Source organism: Melospiza georgiana, chromosome 1 (assembly GCF_028018845.1).
Source record: "Melospiza georgiana isolate bMelGeo1 chromosome 1, bMelGeo1.pri, whole genome shotgun sequence".
NCBI lineage: Eukaryota > Metazoa > Chordata > Aves > Passeriformes > Passerellidae > Melospiza > Melospiza georgiana.
Genome location: NC_080430.1, coordinates 58,944,491 through 58,971,263, shown reverse-complemented (window position 1 = coordinate 58,971,263; position 26,773 = coordinate 58,944,491). Strand labels below are relative to the sequence as shown.

The 26,773-nt window shown below is 38.4% G+C and overlaps 1 protein-coding gene across 2 annotated transcripts in view; it reads left to right on the top strand.

Moving 5' to 3' along the window:
• Positions 1–21,424, top strand: part of TNS3 (tensin 3) — a 162,550-nt gene extending 141,126 nt beyond the window's left edge. For both annotated transcript variants that reach the window (XM_058034826.1, XM_058034748.1), the window contains 9 exons: positions 145–231; positions 4,146–4,274; positions 6,571–6,666; positions 10,094–10,171; positions 11,813–11,890; positions 15,951–16,119; positions 17,092–17,160; positions 17,291–17,317; positions 18,206–21,424. In XM_058034826.1, coding sequence (XP_057890809.1) covers positions 145–231; positions 4,146–4,274; positions 6,571–6,666; positions 10,094–10,171; positions 11,813–11,890; positions 15,951–16,119; positions 17,092–17,160; positions 17,291–17,317; positions 18,206–18,350 — 878 coding nt within the window. In that variant the 3' untranslated portion in view covers positions 18,351–21,424. The remainder of the gene's footprint in view (positions 1–144; positions 232–4,145; positions 4,275–6,570; positions 6,667–10,093; positions 10,172–11,812; positions 11,891–15,950; positions 16,120–17,091; positions 17,161–17,290; positions 17,318–18,205) is intronic.
• Positions 21,425–26,773: the final 5,349 nt, after the last annotated feature.

The following is a 26,773-nucleotide window of genomic DNA, read 5'->3' as shown; positions in this document are numbered from 1 at the left end:
ATTTGCTGGTTCTAAAACAGCTCAGTTTCTCTAAAGTAATGATGAGTTTTTTGAGTAATCATGGTGATTGGGAGTCGGAAAGAAAAGTAAAAGCACTTTTGTATTTTGAAACATTCTTGACTTTTTTTCCTTTTTATTTCACAGAAGACACAGCTGATAAACATGTGACTGTAAAATTTGTTCAAGACACATCCAAGTTCTGGTATAAGCCAGATATTTCAAGAGAACAAGGTATATCAATTGATAAATATTCTGACATATCCGTTCATAGAAAAACTATTTAGTGAAGTCTTGATTTTAGATACATACCTGATCTCTAAAAGAAATATAAAACTAGAAAGGCCATAGACAACCCCTCTTGTTTCTTTTGTTGAACAGCTGAATTTAAGTGTGGAGGGCAGTCAAATAGTCCTGAAAATTTTTCAGTTAATCAAACAAATTGTTAACCTAACTGAATTAACTATGAAGTAATATAGATCTACCTGTGGTAGCTGCTGCAAATGCTCTTTGGTGTGAAGCTGCAGATTTTCAAATGGCAGATATGCATGAAACAACACCAAATGGCTGTCTGCTCTCTGAAACCTTTTGAGGGTAAGTGTGCTGTTCTGACATGATCTCAGCATAATTGATTAGCTAGGTCACCACAAAGGCATCCTCATCCACCAGTCATTTTGTAGCCCGAATTTCAATGTTAAGTGACATACATTATTCCTTAAAGGTCAGTACCATGGAACAACATCTTTCTGATGTATGATGCAGATACAGCACTTTCATTTGTAGATGTATTATTCAGCGAACTGAAGAAATCTTTTATTACCTATGTGAAAGTTAATACTTATGAGCACCTGGGGTACTGCATCTGGCATACAGGAAAGACATAGACCTGTTGGAGCGAGTACAGAAGAGGGCCACAAAGTTGATTAGAGGGATGGAGCACGTTTCCTATGAGAAAAGGCTGAGAGAATTGAGTTTTTTCAGTCTAGAGAAGGAAAAGCTTCGAAGTGACCTAATTGCAGCTTTCCAGTACCTGAGTGGAGCCTACAAGAAGGATGGGGAGGGACTTTTTAGAAGAACATGTAGTGGTGACAGGGCAAGGTGAAATGGTTTCAAACTGAAAGTAGGTTTAGATTAAATATTAGAAAAAAAATATTTACTGTGAGGGTGATGAGGTGCTGGAAGAGACTGCCCAGAGCAGCTATGGGATGCCCTCCACCCATGGAAATGTTCAAGACCAGGCTGGATATGGCTCTGGTGTAATGAAAGTTGTCTCTGTTCATGGCAGCGTCATTGGAAGTAGATGATCTCGAAGGTTCATTCCAATCAGACCGTTCTTCCATGATTCTACGAACTTAGACACTGTCCCTACAACAGTACATATATAAACATGCTGGGTGCTCATTACAATCCACTAATCATAGAGGAGCAAAGTGAGCTCTCTGTGGGTTCCGGATAGAAACTTCAGGTTTGAATATTCTGTGAAATGAGACTAAAACCAAACAAGGTTAAAATTGATACCAACAAATTGATGTATTTTATTTAACAGTAAATGAGAAAGAGAAAGAAATAGAAAAAGAGGTTGTGGGGGGACAGGAAGAGTGACAGGAACAGATTAAGTAGAAATATACCTCCCCTCTGTGGGTCCCAAGATTACTACAAGTTGAGCCCAGGTACCTCCCCTGAAGGGGGATACTCTCTCTTGCAAGACTGAATCAGTTGCATCACTTTGCATCATGCATAGTGCTGTGGTGCAGGGCCTCAGGAATGAGTCTTTGGAGTGCTTTAGGGGTCTTTGTTGGATTATGACACTTCCTCAGCTGCCCCTCTCATGAGTGTCCTCCAGATGTGGCTTTCCCACAGTGGGGAGTTTTACAGCTGAGCCAGTTTGTGTAATGGAGGGTGGATGTTCACTGTGTCTGTCCAGAGGTCATGACATACACCCAAAACTGTCCCCCCTCCCCTCATCAGCAGTTGGGGAGCAGTCTGTGCAGGCCTGGCTGCAGATAAGCCTGTGGACTATGGCCTCCACCCTGAAGCCAGCTGGGGGTGATTTTTAGGACAGCTGCTGAGCTTGGACCTCCTGTGAATGCATCCTTCTCTCCCAGCCTTACCCATTTCTTATCAAACCTGAGATGATTGAAAAACAGTGCCACTTCTATCTTATCTCAAGCTCTTTTATGTGGCTTAGCTCGCAGTTCAGGGTTTCAGTCAGGAGGTCCATTCAGGGTGTGGGGTGGGCTTTGGTGGTGCAGCTTCATTGCTGCAGCTTCATTACGCACTTTTGCCATAATGGGCAAAAGTCCTTCATAACAGTGTTTCAGCCATGAAACTATAACATTTCAGTCTCTGGCAGTGCTTTCCAAATGCAGTTGGTCTGACTGTGCTTGTGTTTATACTGTAATAGTCAGCTACAGTGAATTGTGATTAATGAGATAAGGCAGGATTTTAAGCTGGGATTTTTTAAAATGTGGCTGTCAAAAATGAACAATTACTAACTAGTTCTATAATGAGAAAGATATTCATACTAAACCAAAATAGTGTGAACTTCACCTATTGGCAAATGATGAGTTGCTGTGTCTGTCTAGTTACTGCGTTCTTAGATGGTGAGGATGTTCTTTTGTGGTAAATAGAATGCCTGGGGAATAAAGATCTTAGAAAGCAGAACATTAATTCATTTCTGGATGATACTTTGCTGGTCCTTTCGTTATCTACTGACCACCCATAATGAAAAGTGAGTCTTGAAATATGCAGAAAAATACCTCATGGGACATAGATATAAAGCAATTTAAAACCTAACTGCTTGAACAAATGAAACAACAGTCTTCCCAACCTTTTAATATGCCTATTTTCATCCTTGAAGCAAAACTTCATTTAAAAAATGTTTTAAGGTACTCTTGCTGATCTTTTTTTGATCTTTTTTCCCCTGAGTTTAATAGACTGCTCATGTGACAAATGATTACCGCATCCCTTTGTATTTAGAAGTGTTATGTATTGCTTAATTGCAGGGGTTTGTGTATTCATCCTTATCCTCTCAAAACAAGGCATTGTTGTGAAAAAAGGTTCTTTATTTTGCCATCTGACAGATGAAGATAATAGAATGCATATGTTTGCTTTACTTGCTTTGATAGAAGAGATAATTGTCTGCATTTTCTGATTTTGTTTTTACTTCCCTTTTTTTCATGAAATGAACCTTTGCTTTGTAAACATTGCTCAGGCCTTGCAAAATATGCCTTTGTGCCCCATACACATAATATCCATGTTCTGTGTGAACAGTCAATTAAGGAGTCCAGCATCAAATTTGGGCTCTTTCTAGGGTTTCTCTGAAGGCATGCTGATGGCTGGAAATTCTAGGAACAAAGTATACTGGTATACACATATATTTGTAAAACTTGTATGGGGGAGGAAAGAAAGCAAAGTACAAAGATTTTATTAAGATCAATCATTAGATTAATTTTTGTCTGTTTTCAAAGTAAGTTTAAAATTTTGGGCTGCTAGATTTCAAAGTCTGCAACTGACTTGTGCAAAGTAGCAGCAATTTCCCTGCAAGTGTTCCCTCTTGGAGGGGATTTCATACTGCACTTGCAGAAGAGATTCCAAAATACAGATGAAAAGTACTTCAAAGAGCAGAATATACACTTACATTCCTTCCTTTGCTTCAAAACTCCTAAAGCAGTAAGGTAGCTTTGTAGGGACAAAAACTTGGTGGTAGATGAAAATGAATCTGTCCTGCCTGTTGAGGCTGAATAGGAAGTGAAAAACAGTGCTATCTAGTCAATGTGGGAATTACAGAGAGGTATGCAGTCTTTTAAAAAATTGACAAAAGTTAAGCAGAAGTTGACTGGCTCTTCACTGGTTGTAGGAATTCTGGTGGGACCTGAACAGTCCTCTTAGTTTAAAAACCAGTAAAAATCAGGGTTCTGTACTGCAGGCTTCTTTTAAAATAAGTGTCTGTGAGATTTGGACAAGGGGTTTCCACTCAGGTCCCCCAAATACACATGATTGTGTTCCGTTGCATGGCAATGAGGATAGAGAAAAAGATCTTACTTCTTCTGGTGTCCTATTCATTATATATTTGTGCTTCTGTACTTTCTGAGTGTGTGCATTGTGCTTGAACTGTTTTTCTGTCTCTTTCCTGGAATCTCTTGCAGCCATTGCTGTTCTCAAGGAAAAGGAACCTGGGTCTTTCATTGTTCGAGACAGTCATTCTTTCCGGGGAGCCTATGGGCTAGCAATGAAAGTTGCCACACCACCTCCTTCTGTGCTACAGTTAAAGAAAGGTACTTCTGTGTGTTTGTGAAAATGCTATATATAGTAGGTAGTCCTTATTAGTGGGTAGCAATCTGTTGGAATCTTCCCCTCTTCTCATAAGTGCAACTTGAATTGCAGGTTACATTTGATGTGTTGTTAAATGAAACTGGATACGATACCTGTTATACTATATGGTTTCACCACGACTTCTGTTGAGGCTGTGTATGTGTTGTACCTCATCAGCCTAATGAAAATCAGTGTCATCTCAGCAATTGGTCTTCCCTAGCAATCAGAAGTTTGCATTTGATTCACAGGCTACAATGTAAAGTTTTCACTCTGCTGGAGGGCTGAATATTTTTAATCCCAAAGTTTTGTTTTGAGACAGTTCTATTTCAGATAAAAATCTAAAGAGATTCCTAAGGATAATTGTTTAAAAGAAGTGGTGATCTGTATATCTACTCTGTCAGCTCTAGTGCCTCCATATAAAACTCGTGCCTGATGGTTGTGAAACATAAAGTGAGAAGAACATGCAGAAATCAATAATTGGTATATGGAAACTCAGCAGTCAATATCTGTAATGTTCTTGGTTCCATTTGTACTACTGCAAGGTTAGTGGAGTGGTTTTTGTTGCTGCTGTTTTTCTTTTTCAAAGCTTATTATGTTTCATTAGTACATAATGACTGGTGAGGTAGGCAATTAAGATTACATTTATTCTTAGTGTTGTTTATATGGAAGTATGGTTTTGGCTGTTTTGGTTTGTTTTTTTGTTTGGCTGTTGGTTTGGATTTGCTTACTCTTTGGCAACTGTTAGCAGTTCACCTCTATTACAGTAACACTTTGAATCTGTTTTATTCTGGTGTCTTGAAACAATTTTTAATCACAACTTGCCATGTAGTCCTTTTTGTTGCCAATAAACATCAGCAGAACCACTTCAATGACTTATGTAATGAACTCAGCATAGCTGTACTTGGGCTGGTGATAGCAACAACTACGAGGCAAATTGAAAGTGGCTTGTAGGGTGTTTCTAGTAGTCTTTTCTTATTAGTGAAGTCCAGGAAGACATGAAAGCTCACACTCTGATAGACTTTAAGAGACAGTTTATGTTAGTAGTAGTAAGACTAGTATTCTTCCACTTCTCACTTCATGATACTTAGCTTTTCTGGTTTCCCTTGTTTAATCCCAGAAAGCAGAGATTGGTTCTGTTTCCTGTAGTGTTTCTTGTTCCAGGCTTCCCCTCCCCACATATCTTGTAGTAATTTATTTTTAATTTGGTGGGACCGTAACAGCAAACAGTAAGCTGTTTGAAAAAGTGATCAGTGCAATATTTGCTTGCTTGCATAGAAGTTTCTGCTGTCCATATTAATGCATTCATCTGTATTATTCATCTGTATTGGCCTGAAGGTCAACCCTTGAGGTGTTTCCTGACAGATCAATGGGAACATCCGTTTGTAGCTCTTTTGTTAAGGTTTGAATGGTTCGATAGCTTTGTCCTGTTGGTATGAAATACCCTTTTAGCTATTTGGAGAAGGATTAGTTTTGTATGGTATGAAATATTGTTAATCCATCTTCCAAGAAATATTTGTCTTAATTATATGTCTGCATATATATGTACACATTAAAAGAATGTTAAATCTTGAGTGATTTTGTATACGTCTCTTGGACTTTGAGTCTCCTCTTTTCATCCAACTCTACAGTTTTGGTTTGTCTTCGATTCCTGAGATTAAAATTGTCTTAAAAATCTAGTGAAACTCTAGTGCTTCATGTAAGTGTTTGTTTTCAGATGCAGAGACATAGCATAAAACTGCAGACATTTAGAAATGTAAAAACGCACTGAGAGAATTGCGATCATTACCTTTGTGTAGCTTAATCTACTCTTCTTTTAATCTGGGGAACTTCTGTGAACAGAAATATCACTGGAAATGGGAATATTTTTTCATACTTCTCTTCCTTGTCACTTTGGATACAAGTTCTTTTAATGGGCAAGTACATCAGAATTTCTAACCACTCATTTTCCAAATTTCTGTTCCTGTCTGTAGCTGGGACCATATTTGGACATTTTTGAAACCAGTGTATATATGGATGTCAGTCACTTAAGAATATAAAACCATTTCCTTTGGCTGTCTGAAGTGAGCTGTTTGCTTATTTGTTTTTGGAAAACAACCTTTTAAATACATCTTGTAACTTGCAGAATAGGTCTAATTGTAGTCTTTGCATTTTGTATGTAAAACATTTTGTAGTAATGCGGAAAAACTGCTTCACAAATACCTAGTTTCTGAGAGTTGTCTGTTAATTGCTTCTTTTTATGAGCTTTATTTTTCAACACAGTTGGAGATTCATCAAATGAACTTGTAAGGCATTTTCTGATTGAATGTACTCAGAAGGGGGTACGCTTGAAAGGATGCCCGAATGAACCATATTTTGGTGAGTACTGTGCATCACAGGGACTGAGAAGATGGAAACAGTTGGCATTTGCCAGTGCTGGCTTGGGATGGAATACAAATGAGAGACTACTTTGTTTGAGTCCTGATGACTGCTGTAGGAACCCGTTCCAAGGTTCCAGGAGCCTTTAACACATTTACTTTAAGCAGATATGCAGGGCACTCTAGCATAGATGCATGTGACCAAGCTTCAAACAAGTCAGGCTTGTCTACCACTACCAGTGTAGCTGCAGAAAGCTGAGCTAAATCACTCTTATCATCCTAATTGATTCAGGACCTTTTATCTTGTGTTATATTTATGCTGCATATTAGGTGGCTAAAAATGACACCAGAATGAGATATTCACAAAGTACAGTTATGCTATATTAGTACATTATTAAATGTAATATGATGAAATTACAATACCCATAATGGCAAACAGCCTACCTAGCTGTTGACTCATTTTCTTTCCACTCATTTGGGGTAGGAGGAGAAAATAGGATCAGAGAGCTTATGGGTTGTGATGAAAACAAGGAGATGCTAACCAGTTACAGTGCAAAAGAAACTCAACTTGGGGAAAATAATTTTAATTTTTTTCCAATGAAAATCAATATTCAGGCAGTCAGGTGTTGAGGGATACATTTAGTGAAGGTAGCTGGGTTTGCAAGCTGGAAGTGCAGACTGCAGATTGATCTATGGGTGTCCCAGTCAAGAGGCCATGATCTGCTGACTCTTTGCATAACAGAGGGCCCGGGGACCTGTATGGCCCTTTGTTATGCAAAGAGTCCTGCACCTCCTGACCACTCAAGAGGTGCAGCAGCCAACCCCCAGACTTTCCTGCCTTTTGATTGTAAGGGTATCTCTCCTCAGAGGCACCCAGTTTGAGCTGTTATTTTGTTATTAAGTTGTTGCACCAAAATTAAATTCTGTTAATGATCTGGAAATCTGAGACTCTGTTAAGGGAAACCTGGGGTTGAGCTTCTGAGGAAACATCTTACTGTTAGTGTGGGGTGTGTAGCTGTGAAGGGGCTTTGAGTACCAGCTCAGGTGGTGCAAGAGTGACTGCCAGAATGGCTCCTGGATGGTCAGACAGAGAAGTTTCCTTAACATGAGAAACAAAGACAAGTATTAAATAACACTTTTCCTTCCCCTTTTCCAAGCTCAATTTCACTGCTTCCTTCCAGACTCCTCATGCCCACTGCAGTGGGTGTGAGGGCATATGGTCATTACAGAGCAGTTCCTCTGCTGCTTCATCTCTCTTGCAGTTTTTCCTTCCTGGGATGCGGGCTTTACTTGTAGGCTTCCCTCCTGCAGGAAAAAAATATATCTGTTTGAGCATGTGTTCTTCGTTTACCACAGAAAATGTCCCATCTTTTCCAATGTGAGGTCCTCCAGAGGCTACAGGGTGGGGGGATGGCAACATGGATACCCAGACCATCTCTTTTTCCTCCTCCTCTGCCCATGGCATTCTCTCTGCTGTGTCTCACCCAGCCTTTTTTCCATAGGTGCTCTGCAGTGGGTCTGCTGGAATGGGCTGTGTTTGCCATGAAAAGCTCCCCTGAACTTTACCTAGAGATCATCCTGGAGCCCTCCCACCCCCTGTTACAGTCCTTGTCACATACACCAAATACACCTGTGAAAGAGTCATCTATCATAAAATTAGGAGATGTGAAATAAAATCACATTTAAAATAAAGGTGGACTGAAGTTTATCAGTATTTGGCATGAGACTTACCTTAAATGAGAACTTTTAGTCCATTACTCCGTCTTGAAGTACCTGTTTAGGCACCTATGTAGTCCTACTAGTCATTTAGTTTGAACTGGTCTTTCAGTTTGTACAGCCTATGCTGGTTTGAAAATAAACCACAGTGAGAGATGAACCCCACACAAATACCTTGAGAGCAGGTCAGTTACAATTTAATAAAAATTACTACTGTAAATGCAGTGATACGGAAAAACTGGCTTAAACTCACTAAGAGTACAATCTTGCACCCTGTTGGTCTGGGTGGTGGTCGCAGTCTGATTAAGCAGTGGTTGTAGTCCTGTTGAAGTGATGATTGCAGTCTTATTGAAAGCCGTGAAAGGTTTGGTCTTCCTCTGGGTCTGTTGAGCAGTGGTGGTGGTGCCCCAAGTCCCCAAAACTCCAGATGATAAACAGGTTCAGGTGGTACCTCCCTTGGGGTGGGGAGTTTCACAGTGGAATGGTGTAATACTCTTGAGTCATTGCAGTCACCCATTCTTGCTAGAGCCGTTGAGTCCACGATGGCCCCTAAGCAGAGATGAACCCCTCAGGATGGGTGTAGTTACTATGCCTGAGTTAATTGTGAAGACCATTGTGCCTTGCAGGGTTTGCCTCTTCTACCTTACCTAACATCCAGTCTGAAGGGTTGGGTGCACACTGGGCAGCTGTTAAAAACGACCCACTGTTAACACTTCATCAAGTTTTATGTAGATGGGAGTAGAATACATAGCTTGGTTACACCCCACATTGTAACCCAGGACACAGGCTCAAAACTGGTTCACAAAGTAGGTGAACAGGCACAGCTACACATGTTTATGGGTAAGATCATGAAGGACTATTAGTATCGATCAGTCTTTGCATTTCTGTAAGACTTGTAGAATTGGGTTATCTTTCTGTTTCAAAAAAATTTTTGATGGACTGTAAAGATGTAGTTGGTTTTGGTTGAACTGGGATTTTTCTCCAGCACATGGTTATAATGTTTGCTGCTTGTTAGTAAATAGGATTGAAGGATGGCTTTTTGTACAGACAGGCTGATGAATACTATGCCTTCCTCTCACTCCTTATAGTCTGACATGCTTATATCAAAGGTAACTAATATTGAATTACTTCAGTTAAGCCAAGACCAAATTGCAAGAGTGACTTTGAATAGAAAGGAAGAATCATTTAATAGAGAATGTACATCACTGCTGCCTTAAATGGAAGAGGTTTTACCTGGACTATCTTTTATACTTTCAGAATTACAAAATAGAGGTATGTGTAGACAGAACACTAGATGATGAAGACTGGCTAAGAAGTAGAACTTGCTTTTTATTTACCTCATCATGTAGCACAGATGACTTCATGTGCTCTTGCCACCTTCATAAGAATTTACTACATTTAATGTAGCAGAAGCTAAGAGCGTTGAAAAGAATTTACCGACTTGTATATGTTACTGATTTTGTAAGTTTGTGCTTTCTTCATTTGAAGCACAGACATGTAGGTTAGGGTCTAAGCAGTGTATATAAGAGGGAAAGGGAACATATGATTGTGATTACTGAGTTCAAGAAGATCTTGGCTTAGGTCCCAAGAGATTTTTAAAGTGAAGCAGAGGGGGCTCTTAGTCTATAAAATACTTGAGAGCAAACATAACTTAAGCATTCTAGTTGCCTACCAAGTTAACTGTGCATATCTTGTTACTTTTCTGTCCACAGGGAGTTTGACAGCTCTAGTGTATCAGCATTCCATCACTCCACTGGCACTGCCCTGCAAGCTCCTCATCCCAGACAGAGGTATGCATGTTGAAGTACCGAAGAGATATTCCCAGCCAAGTTTTGCTTCAAAGTGTCAGTGTCTGAAGGCAGGTGAATGTGTCACAAGTTAAGATCGAAGCAAAAACTCAACAAGGAGAAAGCTGTGGGTTTGTCTTCAGTATTGGTGATGACCCTTATCCAAAGCGTGGGTGTGAGCATACTGGTACTGTGATATTCCAGTCATAGGCATATATTCATCGTGGAAATCCACGCAGTAATGTACCATGTGGGAAGGCAAATGTCCTTCTTAGACAAGACATTATGCCAGTGTGTGGTTAGATTTAACCACTCATTCAGGTCTAGTTAGCAAAAGGACAAGTAGATAAAGAGTAGATGGTGCCCTGAGTGCGACACTGGCAGGAAGTGTAGCAACTTGCACAGGTTCAGATATTGTTCAGGTAAATGATCAAAAAGCCCATGTTGCTTCATGGGATTATGATTCTAATTTTGCTTATACTGATTTCATAAACCTCTCTTAAGACAAAAACAAAATGTTCATGCTTTTCCAGTAATTCAGTTGTCTTATGTTCTCCCACATAAAGTTAACCCTTTAAACTTTTGTCACCGATCATGCGTTAATATACAAAAATAGCATTTGATTTATGCAAATACACCAATGAAACCATTTTAGCACAAAAATATGCTCTGGTAGATGTGATGAGATCTCATGCATTTATATGGCGAAACAGTGTGGAGGTTGGCTTGTTCCCTTTATCCCCCTCACCTAAGATGGAAAAAATTGCTCTGTTCTTCCAGAGGTACAGGTCTGGAACATTTACCTTGTCTTGAATAAACAAACCACAGTGAAATTTTATTTTGGTTTTATTTTTTAATCCAATTTGATTATGCCTTTTAAGATGATTTTCTGTAGTTAATGACAGGATACATTGCCTGGAGTATTTAAAATATTTGGATAACTGTAACTAACCATATGAATAGTGTCACAAACTGTGTTATTGTATTATGGCTCTCTTCCTCATTTGATTATATTCAAAGACAGCACGCCTCATGCTAAATGCAGCAGCGAGATCTTTTTACATGCATTTATATACCTGAAATAACATGTTGGTGGACAGTTTTCTTACTACTTTTAGCAATCAATTGGGAGGAAATGTTCCACTGCTGTCTTAATGGTTCAGATGGTTTTTTTTCAACTTAAGAAGAAGGTTTTGTTGTCATCCTCTGGATCAAAACATAAGTAATTGATTTCATCATGGTAACACAGAGTCTTTTTGTATAAATTATGCAAATCAAGTAATATCATTAAAATCACACTAGTCAAGATATTTTTGGCTGTAGTGAGGGAATACAGGTATAAGTACTGTCTTAATATGTAATCATTATGTAATCATGTGAGTCTCTACAGCATATGCCTGTGTTATGTTTTTTATTGTCAGGAAATAAAAGTTAAGCATCCTGCTTGCAGTGCTCAAGGCAAAAAAACCCTGATGGAACATAGATGATTATAATTGCAGATAAAAGGTTGTTTCGTGTTTCTGGCCAAGAGTTGTTTAGTAGATGAGATCACAATTATAAGTGTACCAGCTCATATGTGACTATGGACTTTTGATTTGTTGATTTAAATCCATACAAGACATGCACAGTGTTTTCTGTTTGCAGATCCCTTGGAGGAGATAGCAGAAACTTCTCCACAAACTGCTGCAAACTCAGCTGCGGAGCTTCTCAAACAGGGTGCAGGTCTGTTAAACTTTTATCCTTGTATTTGACTTGTTTACCAAAGTTTGTATCTTACAGGCTGGGAGAAGCTGAAGCTTAGACTGGATTAAAGGATATATAAAGGTAGCAGTTAAATTTATTGTGCTGGGTAGAAGTGTAAAGGGCATTGTTAGGATACATACCAAGTTTTTTCGTTTTCTGCCACCAGCTCCTGCATTCTGTGTTTCGTTTCCCATCATGTGTCTTGTGAGAATATGAGGTGTATGTAGGTTACTTCAAGCACAGTGATTTTTAAGCAGGACATTGTTTTCATAACTGATAAACTTTGAGAGGATGTTTTCAACCTGTGGTTGCAGAGGTTCAAGAGGTTCAAGAACTGTGTGTGAAGTCTGCAAAAGCCAACTAAGAAAAGTGTTCAGTTAGGGTTAAGTTCTCATCATACAGGTTAACAATACCATTGTAAAATGCTTACTGTTGCATCAATCTGAAAAAATATTAAAGAACGGTTCTCTTTACTTCACTTGGTGCTGCATTTTCTTAGGAAATGTCATGTGTCTTTTCCACTGGGTGCTTTTATGGATTCTTATGCACAGTGCAGCAGCCATTCTGGCAAGTTGAGTTGTGTTACTGCAAGCTTATTTGGTGTGACAGAAGAACCATGACCAGAGTATGTTCAAATTGTGTGATGCTATGCACTGTTACCATCTGTATGGCTCTCAAACTACGGTGTTTGCAAGAGCTGTGTAGAGGTGTGCTCTGTTTCTTATCTGCTTTGTTAGTGTGCATCTGATCCAGAGAACTAGTTAAACAGCTTGTCTGAAAAAGTGTGGTGACATTCTAACTCACCGTATTGGATAATGCTCTGAGTACTTGTGCACAATCCAAGTTGTCTTTAGAAATGCGACCAACTGTGTTACTCTGCTGTACAGTGGGCATGTTCAGGGGATCCTGCCCAGGTCCTGCAGTGGTCGTTGGTTTTCAGGTTGCTCTGCATTCACCCAATTAGTGCTGTTAGAGCACAGGAATACACTACATTTGCCCCTTTCTTTTGAGGTTAGCCTACCACTGGATCCGCAAGTGAGTGTTGTGGCAAAGCATGTGTTTCTAAGAATGCTGCCTCACGCAGCATTTAGAGCATTTCTGAAGGGCAGTTTTCAAACTGGCCAGCTCTGGAAAAAGTGTTGCTGTTTGCTTGTGCAGCAATCTGCTTTGACTTCAAAATTTGAAGCACCACTTTGAGTGCTGTAATTGAGCAGGCATGCGTGGCAGAGGCAATGGCAAACCTTTGTGAGGCTGTGCTGTGAGTGAGCACGTATTAGCTCGCTAGTTGGTGTTTGTTGCGGCCAACAGGGAAAAAAACCAGAGAATCAATTTTTGTAGAGCTTTACTTCCTATCAAAAGGAGCATATATTATCTTCCAAGAAATATTGGTTTCTCCTTGCTCAGACAGTGCTTTTCAAAGAAAAAGAATTATTCTTCAGCTGGGGCAGTAGTCAGATAAGTCTTTATGGGAGCTTTTGTATCATGGATCTTTGAGGGTACTTAGTACATTTGGTTTTAGCCTGTTTTGATGTTTTTGTTGTTTTTAAACAAGGATTTGGAACCCAAATAGATAAATTAGCTCTGAGAGGTTCTCAGAGTTGGGTTTTTTTTTGCTTTGATACATCAGGGGTCCCTTTCCAGTCATAGAAACATTCAAGTTGTGGAGTTCAACTCTGAAGTGCAGATTCAAAACATGTAAATTGAGTCCTTTTAAAGAAACTTTAAAGCAGATATACTTACTCCCTGCCCTTCTATACCCACACTTCTCTCACTCCACAAGCAAAAAACCAGTGTGTTTTCCTAGAGTGATTATTTTTTATAGCTCCCTGAAAAACCTAATGAGCATTTCCAGGTTCCGAGTGCTGAAGCTGACTAGAAATCCTTTGCTTCTTAGACAGTGACAATTGAAGACTGGAAACCATACAGATAAGAGGCTTTTCCCTAGAATACACCTTGCTTTATTAATCTGATTGTTCAGCAACAAAATTTTCTACTCAAATAAATTGCAGTTCTTAATTCTCTTTACACTGATACAGTCAAGAAACTAAGCATTCTGAACAAAGGACATTCCCAGTCTAAAAGCAGCATTGTTAAGCTGTTGCTGGTGGCACAGATGTGCTTCAAAATGTCACCTGTGAAAGATAAAAGCAGCAACATTGCAGGGTAGCTGCACTGAACAACAGGTCATCCTTTTGTTGCAACTTGGAGCATGGTTCCTCCAGGATTACTGTTGTCGCTACCTTGTCAGGCCATGCATGATGTTCTATAATGACAAATCTTTCTGTGTTTCTCATTACCTTTCCTTTCCTTTTTAAGATGACATGTTTTCACTTTGCAACACTTTCATAAGTTTCCATTTATTATTTTCTGTGCTACAGAAGCAAAGGACAGTGTATTGGGTAAATTCTGTTAGAACTATCACTTTGAGGGCAATCTAGATAAAATGCTTGGAAATTTAATTTAGAAACAAAACCTGAAAACAGTCTGTTGACAGCAATGCACTGTGTGGCAGAAGAGGAAGGGACTCTGATGTGTGTGGCTGTGAAAGAAGGGAAACTTCCTGTTCTGGGGAAGGACCCACCGGATAGAGAAGAGCTTTAGATCTGTAGTGACCATACACAGTAATGTGGGGAGAAGAAGAGAGCTTACGGTTTGGAATGTTTATTACAGTTTTGGGTTGGCTACTCATCATCTTAAGTCCTCTCTGCATGAATTTAACTGATTGAAGCAAAAGTTTTTGAAATTTTCACTGCAATGCAAAAATATATTTTTGAAATTTTACACTTGCAAATCAGATAAATGAAATCTCAGGATCCATTCCTTCACTGATGGACTCCAGAGCTTGAAGTTACTGGGCTGATCATTATGCTGGAGTCAAACTTAGGCTTATGCACTTTTTAACTGTATGATTACTTGGTTGTTTTGAAAGTGCCAGTGTCTAGCTCTATAATTTTATGCAGATGGTCATAGGAAAAATCTTAAGACAGATTACAGAATAGCTAAATATAAAGATAAACTGTTAGATTTAATTTAATCTTTGCTTTCATAGTAATGTTGGCAAGCCAAATGAAACGGCTAAACAAATGAAATGTAACCATGGTAATTTGTATGTGTCAGCTGACAGAGTTGTAAATTCTGTCCTGGATAACTACACAAGTGTTTTTACCAAACATAAAATCTCTTGGTGCTAGTGTTTAGCTATGGATGTGCATAATCATTCTTGCTTTTTCTTAATTTGTTTGTAAATTTGACTTTATACCATCGTTCCATAGTAAGCTTGTGAATAATTCTGTTAATACCGTGCAATAGTCCATGTTTTAGATGCCACTGTACTATGTAGTAGTATAGAGTATACAGTACTACTGTATAATGTTATATAATATTAATACATACTTTCTAGTGCTCACTGCAGATTTGATATGAAACCATGTAAAAAAGTAACTGTTTGATAACCTTAGAAACCAGTGAGTATCTATTTTATAGAGATATTTCAGAAGTTGCTAATATCTCTAGAAGAGGAATAGTACTTTTAGAAGTAAGTGCATGCTGAAATAAAGAAAAGGCTTAAAAGTATATGTCAATAATTTTTATCAGTATGGAAATTGTTTTACTTGCTCTGAAATCAGTAAACATGCATAATACTATTAATGAGAATTAAAGAGAAATGAGCTTTGAAATAACCCTCAGTTCTTTCTGATGTGAAAACATTCTTGTCTTGCCAATCAAGTGAATGGTTTCCTTTGAATATAGTTTAAATATTTGAAACTGTAGAATGTGTGAATGTATGCTGCAAATGTGTATTTTCTTACTGCCTGATGTATTTTAACTTTAAAGCAAAATATCCCCATTCTTTCAGGAATGCCTTTACTCCAGTACTACCTACAAGTGTACTCTCTGGTGTTGCTTTGTATTTATTTAAATTTCAGGATATCTACAGGTAATAATAAATATATTCATTGGCTTTGATATAAAGGTATCAAAACCAAAGAGAGAGTAAAAGGCCTATGAATCTCAAAATCTTTCCCCTCTTTCATTACAGCTTGTAACGTTTGGTACCTGAATTCAGTAGAGATGGAGTCCCTCACAGGATACCAGGCAGTACAGAAAGCTTTGAGCCTGACGCTGATGCAAGATCCGTCTCCTATCTCAACCGTTGTCCATTTCAAGGTGTCTGCTCAGGGAATCACACTGACAGATAATCAAAGAAAGTAAGCAAATAAGGATGGGAAGGGATTATCTGTCCCTGTCCCCGTTGGCCACTGTTGATTTGGTGTTCCTAGTTACATTTTGCAATCTCTGTCTCAGAGGATACCAGGATTATAGGAATGATGGTGACTGTGTAAGATAGCTGTAGTACAGGAAAATATATTTTAACATTGAGTGCTTTATTTCCACATGGTATATTTTACCTTTGGAAGGTCACTTTGATAGGACATTTTTTATTGTTATTTCTTAGGAAAGTAATGGCTTTGCTAGCATTTGATACTGAACTTGTTCTGTGAAGTAACTTATCTTCATGATGTCTTTCACTAGTATCACTGAACAGAGCTGACTTAAGCAGATGATGTATATCTCCAGGATCTGAAACAGTGTTTTGGATAGCCTGTAAAAAACTGTGATAAAAAGTTAATTTATATTTACTTTGTGGTAGCCTAACTAGCACTTGGAACAAACTCTTTCAATTATAAAAATTACAATAACAAAAGAAGGACAGCAGGAATTCATTATAGGTTTAAAAAAAAGTGCCAGACTTCTTCATTCCATGGGGTTTGCAATCATTTGTAGCAGATCACAGAACCTTTACCTTAATGGTAATGCCTAGGAGTGTGCATATTTTGAAATGTAATATGATCAAATTATTCGCAAGTTCCACAAAGTTGTCTGTCTCACTAAAATAGTATCTAAATGGCCAGTTTTTAGAAAAAATACATTTCATACTCCTAGCTCTTAGCTTGAGAGTCAGTTTTCCTTTAGCTCAAAAAACTTTATGTTAGTGCTTTAAACATGTATTTATTGGGTTAGAGCAGTTCAGGTGGATTTCAAATTCACTCAGAGATAGCAAAAAAAAATGTCTGTATTAAATTAAGACTAAACACAATTTATTTTTCAGATTAGTTTATTGTTTGGAATTCCAAGCATCTTTACTGTTTCTGAAATTAATTTTCTTTCTTCCTATACAGACTCTTTTTTCGGCGACATTATTCAGTCAACACTGTTATTTTCTGTGCTTTGGATCCACAGGACAGAAAGTATGTATGACAAGCAGTATTTTTAATTTAAAGTTATTTGTATTGTTCTACCAAAAAAACCCAACAAAAAACTAAAACTAACATTTTTATTTCTCCAATTTTTTTTTTTACTGTTTTCTTAATGGACAAGGTGGATGAAAGATGGTCTTTCTGCAAAGTAAGTAGAGTCTCTTTTAACTGAATATTTGGTGTCCTAAATTACTTTTGTCTGAGAAGTGGAAGGGAAAGCATCTGTTCAGAGACAAAAGTCTCTCATATCTCTGTAATTAGACATTGGTTACTTCATCTACACCTCTGCAAATTGGGGTCTAATTATGTGATAGGTGGGGTGGGAAGTCTGGAGCCAGAGCTCGTATGGTTTATTTAGATTGAGGGTCTGTGATTTGACTGTGGTTTCAGGCATTCCAATGATACTTGCTCTCTCAGTTATGTGTTCCACCTGTCCAGCAAGGCTTTATGCAAGGTTCTCTCACTTAGACTCATAGCTTTAAAAAAAACCCTTCTTCTAGTACATAGATGAAAACACTCCTAGTAATATTAGCGTATGGCATAAATACATGATTACCTGTGGATTGCAAAGTGTTTTCTGTTGAAGGCAAACATTGTTGTTGCCCCTTAATCAAAAGAAATAACTTACACAGAGAGGCTCAGCACTTGTTTTTTCTGGAAAGGAACAGAAATAGATGGCTTAAATCCTTTTTCCAGTACTCAGTCCACTAAGATGTGTGGCCCTCTAATTCCTCTCTTTGGGCAACCGAATCCGATTAAATATATCTCCAGGGTTATCAGCATGTCTCTGACAGTAAACAGTACAGGATGCCATATGGACAGAGTAGCAGGAAGGAGACAGTCTGCTTCCCTGATTCTCTCCTGAGCTGGCTGGTCAATCTGGACCACTGTGTTTAGCACCCACATGGAACCTTGTCCATCAGAACAGAGAAGTCTGATATGTGTGCTTGGTTTTTGCAGTATCTTTTCTGTTTTATGAAGTGAGGCAATGCCTATCTGTCAGTTCTCTGACATACTTTGATTGCTGCCCTTGCAGAGTGTTTGGGTTCATTGCCAGGAAGCAAGGCAGTGCCACAGACAACGTATGCCACCTCTTTGCAGAGCATGATCCAGAACAACCTGCCAGTGCTATTGTAAACTTTGTATCAAAGGTCATGATTGGATCCCAGAAGAAGATCTGATGCCTTTCCATCCTTGATTCAGAACTCTTTGCTGGCTTCACTGAAGGAAATCACTGTGAGAGGGAGAAAAGCTATTCAGCAACAATGTCTGAATATTGTCATTCCCAATAATGAAAGCAGAGGATGATCTGTGTATTGTGTTTGCAAGACCTCAGGCTTTTATTTCAAGATGCATTATTTCTTTGTTTTTATATCAGAGGACAAAACAAAAGAAGCTGGGTGCCACCCTAAACCACGTAGCCCTTACCTGAATGAAGCATAAATGAAGAACTTTCCTCCTGATGAGTTCTAATGTATCTTCATATGCTGTTTCTCATAGTTTGGAGCAGAAATACTTAGTAGATTGCACTACTTTTTTGTTCAGGAAGTGTTTTGTAAAGCCTCCTCAAAGACACTTGCCATGATTGCATCAATGGTAGTTATAGGCCTTGCAAACATAAATTTAGGAGAGTGATCATCTGAGGAAAACTATTTGCTCTTTCCTATGTCTTTGTGATCAGTGATGAGAACTGAATGGAGAAACAGGAAGATGCATGTGAAGAGAACGTTTGTGCAAGTTGTTTTGTGGTAAGAAAGGAGTGGCAGTATGGAATATTCAGGAAGATTGCTCTGTATTTAGTGTTAAGAAGGCTGAGCTATTTTAGTTTGAAAATTTTTCAGTAGAGCAGAAGTGGCAAAACAAAAAGAGGTATGAAAATCTGTTCTCTAATTGAGGGGGGGTTGTAATTTTTTTAATATGGAGAACTAGGCAGGGGAGATTAAGCATTTTATAATTACAGGATAAAAATGAGAGGAAAGCAAAGAGAAAGATTGTATAATTTATGCATTTTCACCAGTAACAGATTATTTATAGTGAATCTCAGATCTTGGTATGCCAGAGAGATAATTCTTAAACTAGACCACTATTGAGCTTTACCTTTAGCACTAATTTGTGTAAGCAAATGTGTGTGTAGGCTGGGCCTTGCTAGAGAAAATAGTCTGATATTTTGTCTTTTGTCTTACAGTGACAACACTCTTCCCATTTTCTGCCTCTGCAACACTGTTTTATTCCCCTACATAATATGTAATTATATTTACGGACTCTTCTACCCCATTATTTTGCTGGAGTTCTGAGGATTATTTTACCTTTTTTTTTCATCTATAGGAACTATATTGATTTGTTATTCCTTGAGCTAGAGAATCTGAAAGTGAATTGAATTTATTTTGTTACTTCGTCCCATTTCTTGAGAGCAATTATGTCATGATTTCTGCATCCAGCACACTTGTACATATCTCTTTATCTTTCTTAACACATTGATATATGAAATGCATAAGAAAGTGCTATTTAGCTTTATGGAAAATTGATGCAGTAGGTTACAGTGGAAGCCTGAAGTGGAAGAGAGAGTAAGCCACTGAGGTCTCCTTTCCAGTTCCCATTCATTCAAAAAGAGCAGTACTAGACCCCATCAGAACTGATGGTTATAATGCAACTTTAGTGGGGCAAGTGCTGAAAATTTTCATTGCTTCTATTTCTTTCATGTGCAACTGTCAATATTAGTTAAAAACCTGAGGAATAAAATAACATTTTGTATTTTGTATGTTGATAGATGAGCCACTTTATCCACTTGTAGATTTTAATCCTTTTATCTGCCAATTTGAACTATATTTGCCCTGTATAAAATATGTTTTTTTTTAACAGCTCTCTCTGTATTTCCTGAAGTGTTGGGGCCATGTTAAACCTTTTTCAGTGACCATAGCTGAAGTGTTACCAAATTATTTGTGTAACTACCAATTTTGTGTAAATAACTTTATGTTTTTTAAGAGGAAAGTGAGGAGGAAGAGAGAGAGAGAAGAAATACTTGAAGTTTTATGTATTTGGACCAGAAAGTGGTCTATTAGTAGCAGCAGGCATTGGATATCTGTAGAGGGGTGAAGCAATTCAAAGTGCGGAATTCAATAGTTATCCATTGAAGCAAAAAAGGCAAGTACCTCAGATTAGTAACATATAATTCTGTTCTTTTGGCACAGAGGCATACTACTTAACAGTGTTTATGTACCATCCAAAAAAAGAATGCAGTTCTTACAACTAGGAGCTTTGCTCCTTTTACAAAATATGTGAACAAGTTTTCTTTTAATATTCTTTTGGTGTGGTAAGGTTCCAGTTGCGTAATCTCATCACCCTGTTGGAGCCCACAGAAATTTTTCAGTTTACATTAAAAGTAGATTTAAGTCCCGCTTAGATTTTAAGCTGATGTGTCGTAAGAATTGAAATGAGGAGGATTTTTAAACTATATTTTTTCACTTATGTAGATAATAAATTTTAGTGTATCTTCTTAGACACTAAGTGTTGGCCTTTGGGCTGAAAACAAAATGTCTTATTTTCCTGTATTGTCATTTCCATTCAGGACCTTATTTTATATTCCTTATGCTTTCTTAAGGTGTGCTGAATTCAAAAGCATGAGGGATTGCATGCTGACACTCCTGGTGGTATTTTCTGAGAGTCTAGCTCTACTTGCTAAGTGGGAAAAAAGAAGTTACCCTGTTTCTCAGGGAGATTTTCTATTTTGCATTCCCTTGGATGGTATATTGCCATGTGCATTTGCTTTTTAATGAATTTTAAAATGGACAAAGCAAGATAGTTCGGTATGTAACATTATGTAGTCTGTGTAGAAAAATAGTAATGGAACTTACATGTTCATAGGAAATATAAGATTACTTTCAAGATTTTTGGTAGATATGTATATACAATTTCATAACTAATAGCAGCAAGTTGACACATATATTTAGCCAGACTCCTGTTAATGTGGTTCATAAATACACTATTATAATCATACAGTGTTAAACTACAAAAATGCTAAAAGCCATGCTTTATATTAACGGTTTCATGTATCCAACACTGTCATTATATATTTAGTATTTCTTTCTTGTTTTTTCCTACTAGTGAAAATTTTAAGTTTTTTTCTTCAAACTGTAAAGAAGCATCTAAAAGTCTTCAGTATATAAATGAATGTTCTATAAATTCTTTGTATAGTCATTTTCTCTGCTCTTCAGATGCCACCTCTTTCAGATTATAATAAAATTACAAAAGTGAAATTCCACCACTCGGTGTCACAGGGCAGTCTATCCTGAATGCAAGTTACCTTCTGGCATTTGAAATCAGCTAATAAGCAAAACCTTCTTCATGAATGAAGAATAATTTGGGTGCTGGGGTTTAGTTGTAAGAAATGTTTGAGATTTCTTTCAAGGACTTCAGATGAGCCTGTTAGTGGTTCAAATCAGTTGAAGTGTATGATTTTCCTAGTTAATTTGTGGTTATAATGGTATAAAAGTATCTATTGCTTGCATTGCATATTTCAGTGTAAGAAGGAAGAATATGATGCCATCCTCTGAGATACTGTAACCATTTAACTTTGCCTCCACTCTGCTTACGCTGGAAAACCTTCCAGAGGGGGCTGAGAAATTTAACCCCTGGCTGAAACAGTGCATCAGCCAGACAGTGAAGATTGAGTTATATACATGCTTTATCAGGGTTATTTCTGAGACTGATAAACTCCGGTATGTCATGCTTATGCCCTTTCTGTGAGTGTCTTGGTTTGAAAACACAGGGGTCTGCTGAGGAAGGCAGGAGCCTCTCCTGAAATGGAAAATGTAAACCCCCTCCCTCTGAATTGTTATAATTTTGAAATTAAGGGGCTGTCAGGTAAAGATATGGGAAAAGGAATAACAGTTCTTTATTAGGGGAGAAAATGAAAATAAAAAATGCAGTAATACAAAACAACACTGACAGGAAATATGACCTAACACCCTGTTGTTCAGGGTGTTGGTAGCAGTCCAATTAAATGCTGACTGCACTCCTCCTGGAGTTACAGATATGGTTCTGTTGAAGCAATGATTCTGTAGAAGGGTGTCTTTTTTCCTCTGAAGGCCCAGTCGTGGTGTAGATGGGCCTGGTCTTACTCTGGGAATCCAGTGGAAAAATAAAGCTGCTGCTCTGGTCTAACAGGAGATAACAGAATAAAGACCCCCACCCACATTTTGCAACCCAGGACAGTGAGGCATACAGTGGCAGGAATTTTTCATTTCGTGTGCTTGACTGTCATTCATCAGCACCAGTGGTTGTGAGGTTTATGCATGGTTGTAAAGTGACATTTGTCTATTAAAAGTGTTGGTCTTTTATTAGAAGGAATTATGATGTGAAACAGATGACAAGGTTGGAATAGTAAAATGATCTTTTGTGTCAGGAGTCCAGTCTCTCCTGTTAAACTTTTGTCCTTGAACCTGGATGCCATTGTGTATGTGTGCTGCTGTTAGGTGTATTTTAAGGCTGCTCTGGAGTGTCTTTGCTCCAGTGGAAGAAAATCTGCTTTCAGGATTCATCCTAGATAGTTTCACACTAGTTCATATGCAGTTGTTCTTATACCAGTGTTCCCTTAGTATGAATAACTGTCCTCTCCTTGAGATATTAAAGCAGGAGTTCTGCTCCGCCTCAGTCTTCTTTTGGCAAGGCTAAACAAAAGCATTTGGCTTTAATGTGCTTTTGTGTTTGAAAGGCTGTTTTTTGTCCAATATGTAATTTATTTGGAGAGACTGTTAAGTATACAGCCAGACACTGTATAAAAAGGGGCAGTAGCTGCTGCCTTCTAATTTTTAAAATGTTTGTATTAGAAAACTGTTGCAACCAGAAAACTCGGCCCACGAGATAGGCAGAGTAAATCTTTCATCTGCTTCTGCTGTTGATACCTAGAATAAAGGTTACAGTAATGTAAACTGTATCAGGGGGTATGGACGAAGGAAATTACAAGGGCAAATAGCTGAAGAAGTTTTTAAAAGCCAAAGTCAGAAACAGGAAGCTTGCAGGAGACCTAGCACATCTGGCAAGCTACCAAGAGGGCAGTGGGGAGCATTTTAGAGAATTAAAGGATCTTACTGAGTAACTGAGAAGGGATTTGCATCACATGTCACAAGGGATATCAAATTGGAACTGTTCCCTTTCTTTGAAGACATTTACTGTCTCACAACGTACAAATATTTGGACCAGTTTTAATGTTTTATTATTTACAGAATCACAGGGTGGTTGAGGGTGAAAGGGACCTAAAGAGATCATCTAGTCCAACTGTGTAGCTTAAATAAGGACATCTAGAGCCATTTGCCCAAACAGCTTAAATTTACCAGAGGTAGAATCTCCAGTCTCCCTGATCAATCGGTGGTAATTCTTAGTCACCCTCACAGTGTTTCTTAATATTCAGAGCTAACCTCCTGAGTTTCAGTTTGTGCAAATCACCTCTTGTTCTGTTAAGGAGCATCACTGGAAAGAGTCTGGCACCCTCCCTGTATTTATACACATTGATGAGCTGAGCCCTCTTTGCCAGGGCACAGCTTCCACAGCCTCAGTTTTGTGTCATCAACAAACTTCCTGAGGATACACTCTGCCTGATCATTCATCCAGATTATCGATTAACAAAGTATGAAGGACCCGACCCAGTATGGACCCCTGGGATAGACCACTAATTACTGGCCTCCAACTAGACCTTGCACTGCTCATCAGCAGTGTCGGTGCCCAGCTATGCAGGCAGTTTTCAATCCACTTTACTGTCTGCCTATCTATGTACATCAACAGCTTGTTTATGAGGGTGTTATCTGAGACAGTGTCAAAGGCCATACTGAAGTCCAGGAAGACAGTATCTACTGGTTTTCCTTGAGCTAAGGCAGTAATTTCATCAATTACTTCCCTTTAATGAAGGTAGATCAGCGATTACTTCCCTTCCCTTTAATGAAGCCATGCTGACTCCATGGAGGTAGACAGGGGGCTGGAGTACCTCCCCTGTGAAGACAGACTGATGTGGATGGTGTAGCCTAATAAAGTGAAGGCTCCTGGGAGACTATAACCTTCCAGTACTTAAAGAAGGCTTACAGCAAAGATGAGGAAGGACTCTTTATCAGGCAGTTTAGTGATCAGATGATGGGTAGCAGAGTAATAGTTTTAAAGAGAAAGAGGGTAAGTTTAGAAGAGGAAATTCTTTGAGTCAAAGGGTGGTGAGGCACTGGAACAGGTTGTCTAGAGAAGCTGTGGATGCCCCATCCCTGCAAGTGTTCAAGGCCAGGTTGAATTGGGCTTTAAGCAACCTGATCTAGTGGAAGATGTTCCTGCCCTTGTAGAGATCTTTAAGGATCTTCTCCAACTCAAAAGCATTCTATGATCTATGATTCTGTGGCCCACAAACAGGTGGTGCTTTGCCTTGCAAAGATTTCTTCTCTAGGTACACAATTTCAGCAGTGTTTTATGGAAGGTGTTCTGGGTTGCAGCTAATCACTGGTGCCTTTACAGTAAGGTAAGCAGTGTTTACGAATGGATTCACCTCAGATTTCTGCATGACCTTTTAAAAAAACTAATTCTTTAAAATCATTAAAGTACATTTTCATAATTGTAAAAATCTTCTAATGTTTTTAGTAGTGTTATTTGAAGAGTTGTTTAAAAAGCAGAACTTGCTTTTTATGTAACAATGAATTATTTTCTGTTTCATACTGTCCTCAAATTTTGTTTTAAATATCTACAACTATTTGTATCCAGTCTAATTAAATCTGACTTTTGGATTTTTTCTGTTGCCACCTGTATTATGTACAACTTCTAACCACTTCATTCTCTTTCCATAAGAAGTATCTGGTACCAGATATTTGAAATAGCACTTAGAAGTCTGTTAAGGATTTTTATAAGGAAATGTGGCTTAACATGTGTCAGTATGTTCTGTCACAAGGCAATTAAGAAAAATTCCCTACAGGCTGTATTGAGCATGTAGTGGCATAACTACAGTATATGGTATATATATGCACTGAAACCTGTATGTAAATTTGTTCCTGTCAAATATATATTTAGTCTCATGCCAGTTGAAGAGCATCCAGATTTGGCATTTTTTTCTGTATTACTTCTTACATGGGACCCATCCACACCTGTTTCTCAGCAGAAATGGAATAAACATGGTTTGAATCTCTTCAGTGGCAACAGTTAGTCACCTTTCACTGTAACTTAAAACTTTTGTGCCTTATTTTGTTAGAATAACATGTTGAATAGCTCAGAATTTTGCTTGCTCCCACCTATGATACATTTGTTAGGTGTGGAATACTTCCTGGCCTAAACCTTAGTCCAGTTCATTGAGTGACATGCAGTCTGAGTATACATTTTCCTGTGTGCACTGTCACACAATGTATTGGTTTTGCATGCCCTGGCTTTTGGTAGCAGGGGGGCCACAGAGGTGGCTTCTATGAGAAGCTGCTAGAAGCTTCCATCATATAAGCCAATCTCTGATGGGTCTGAAGATGGACATGCTGCTTGCCAAAGCTGGGCCAATTAGAAAGGTTGGTAATGTCTCTGTGATAACATATTTAAGAACAGAACCAAAAAGTGAGGGCACAGTTTTCCTAACCAGAGATGCCTGTATAACTTAGATCAAAGTTACAAAGTGCTTATATAGCTTGAGTTATAATATAGCTGTATAACCTGGTGTGTCTATATAAACTGATATCAATATAACCCAAAGAATGACTTTTTATATATCTGTATAACCTGATACCTGTGTAACCTGAATAATAGTTTTTTATACCTATATAGCATGATACAACTTTTTATACAAGGTATTGGCTAGTATATGGTTAACTAATTGCTTACTGCTGAATAGACAAAAAAAGGAAGAAAAACTCACCAGGTGGATAGCTTTAGAGATAGATAAGTATAGTGCTAATGAAAAATTGGCAAATACAAAGCCAGTTAGCCACAAACCAAAGAATTTAGGCCGGTTAAGACCAGACATATCAAGGAACACCGTAACTGTACATGATCCAAAGACAAAGTTGAAAAGTTCAGATGTGAGGAAGACTTTGGAAGCCTTCATCAAAGATCCCTGATAACCCCCAAATTGGGGAGATGCGAGCACAGTGCAAAAGAACGAATAACCCTGAGATCATACAATGTAAATTAGTTCTGGCATGTACATGATGATGTTGTAGCTGCATAATGATGCTAAGCAATGCTTACTGTATAAATATACCACAGTGTGGAGGCCTTTGAGCCTATTAGGGAAGCTTCTAGGGTATTTCCTTGGAAGAATTTACTAGACACTTTGAGAATATCTCTCTCCTCAGGGTGAGTCAAAAGGGGCTTCTCCCATGATGCCCTGCGACATTATGTTAATCTGTGCTTTCTGCATAGGTCACTGCCCTTTGCCCTGCCCTTGTACTACCCCTGTGGTCCCATATGATTGGCTCCTGACTCTATAGTTAACTCAGCGCCCTGCACTGTTTGCCTGTCTTTGTCCCTGGAATCCTTCAGCATGACTACAATAAACCTCGCTGGAACTCTATACAGAGACCCTTTCCATTTTTCTTCACTGACCTATCTGTGATATGTGTGTGTGTGGATTGAGTGACTGTCCGTATTTGCTTTCTCAGAAGAC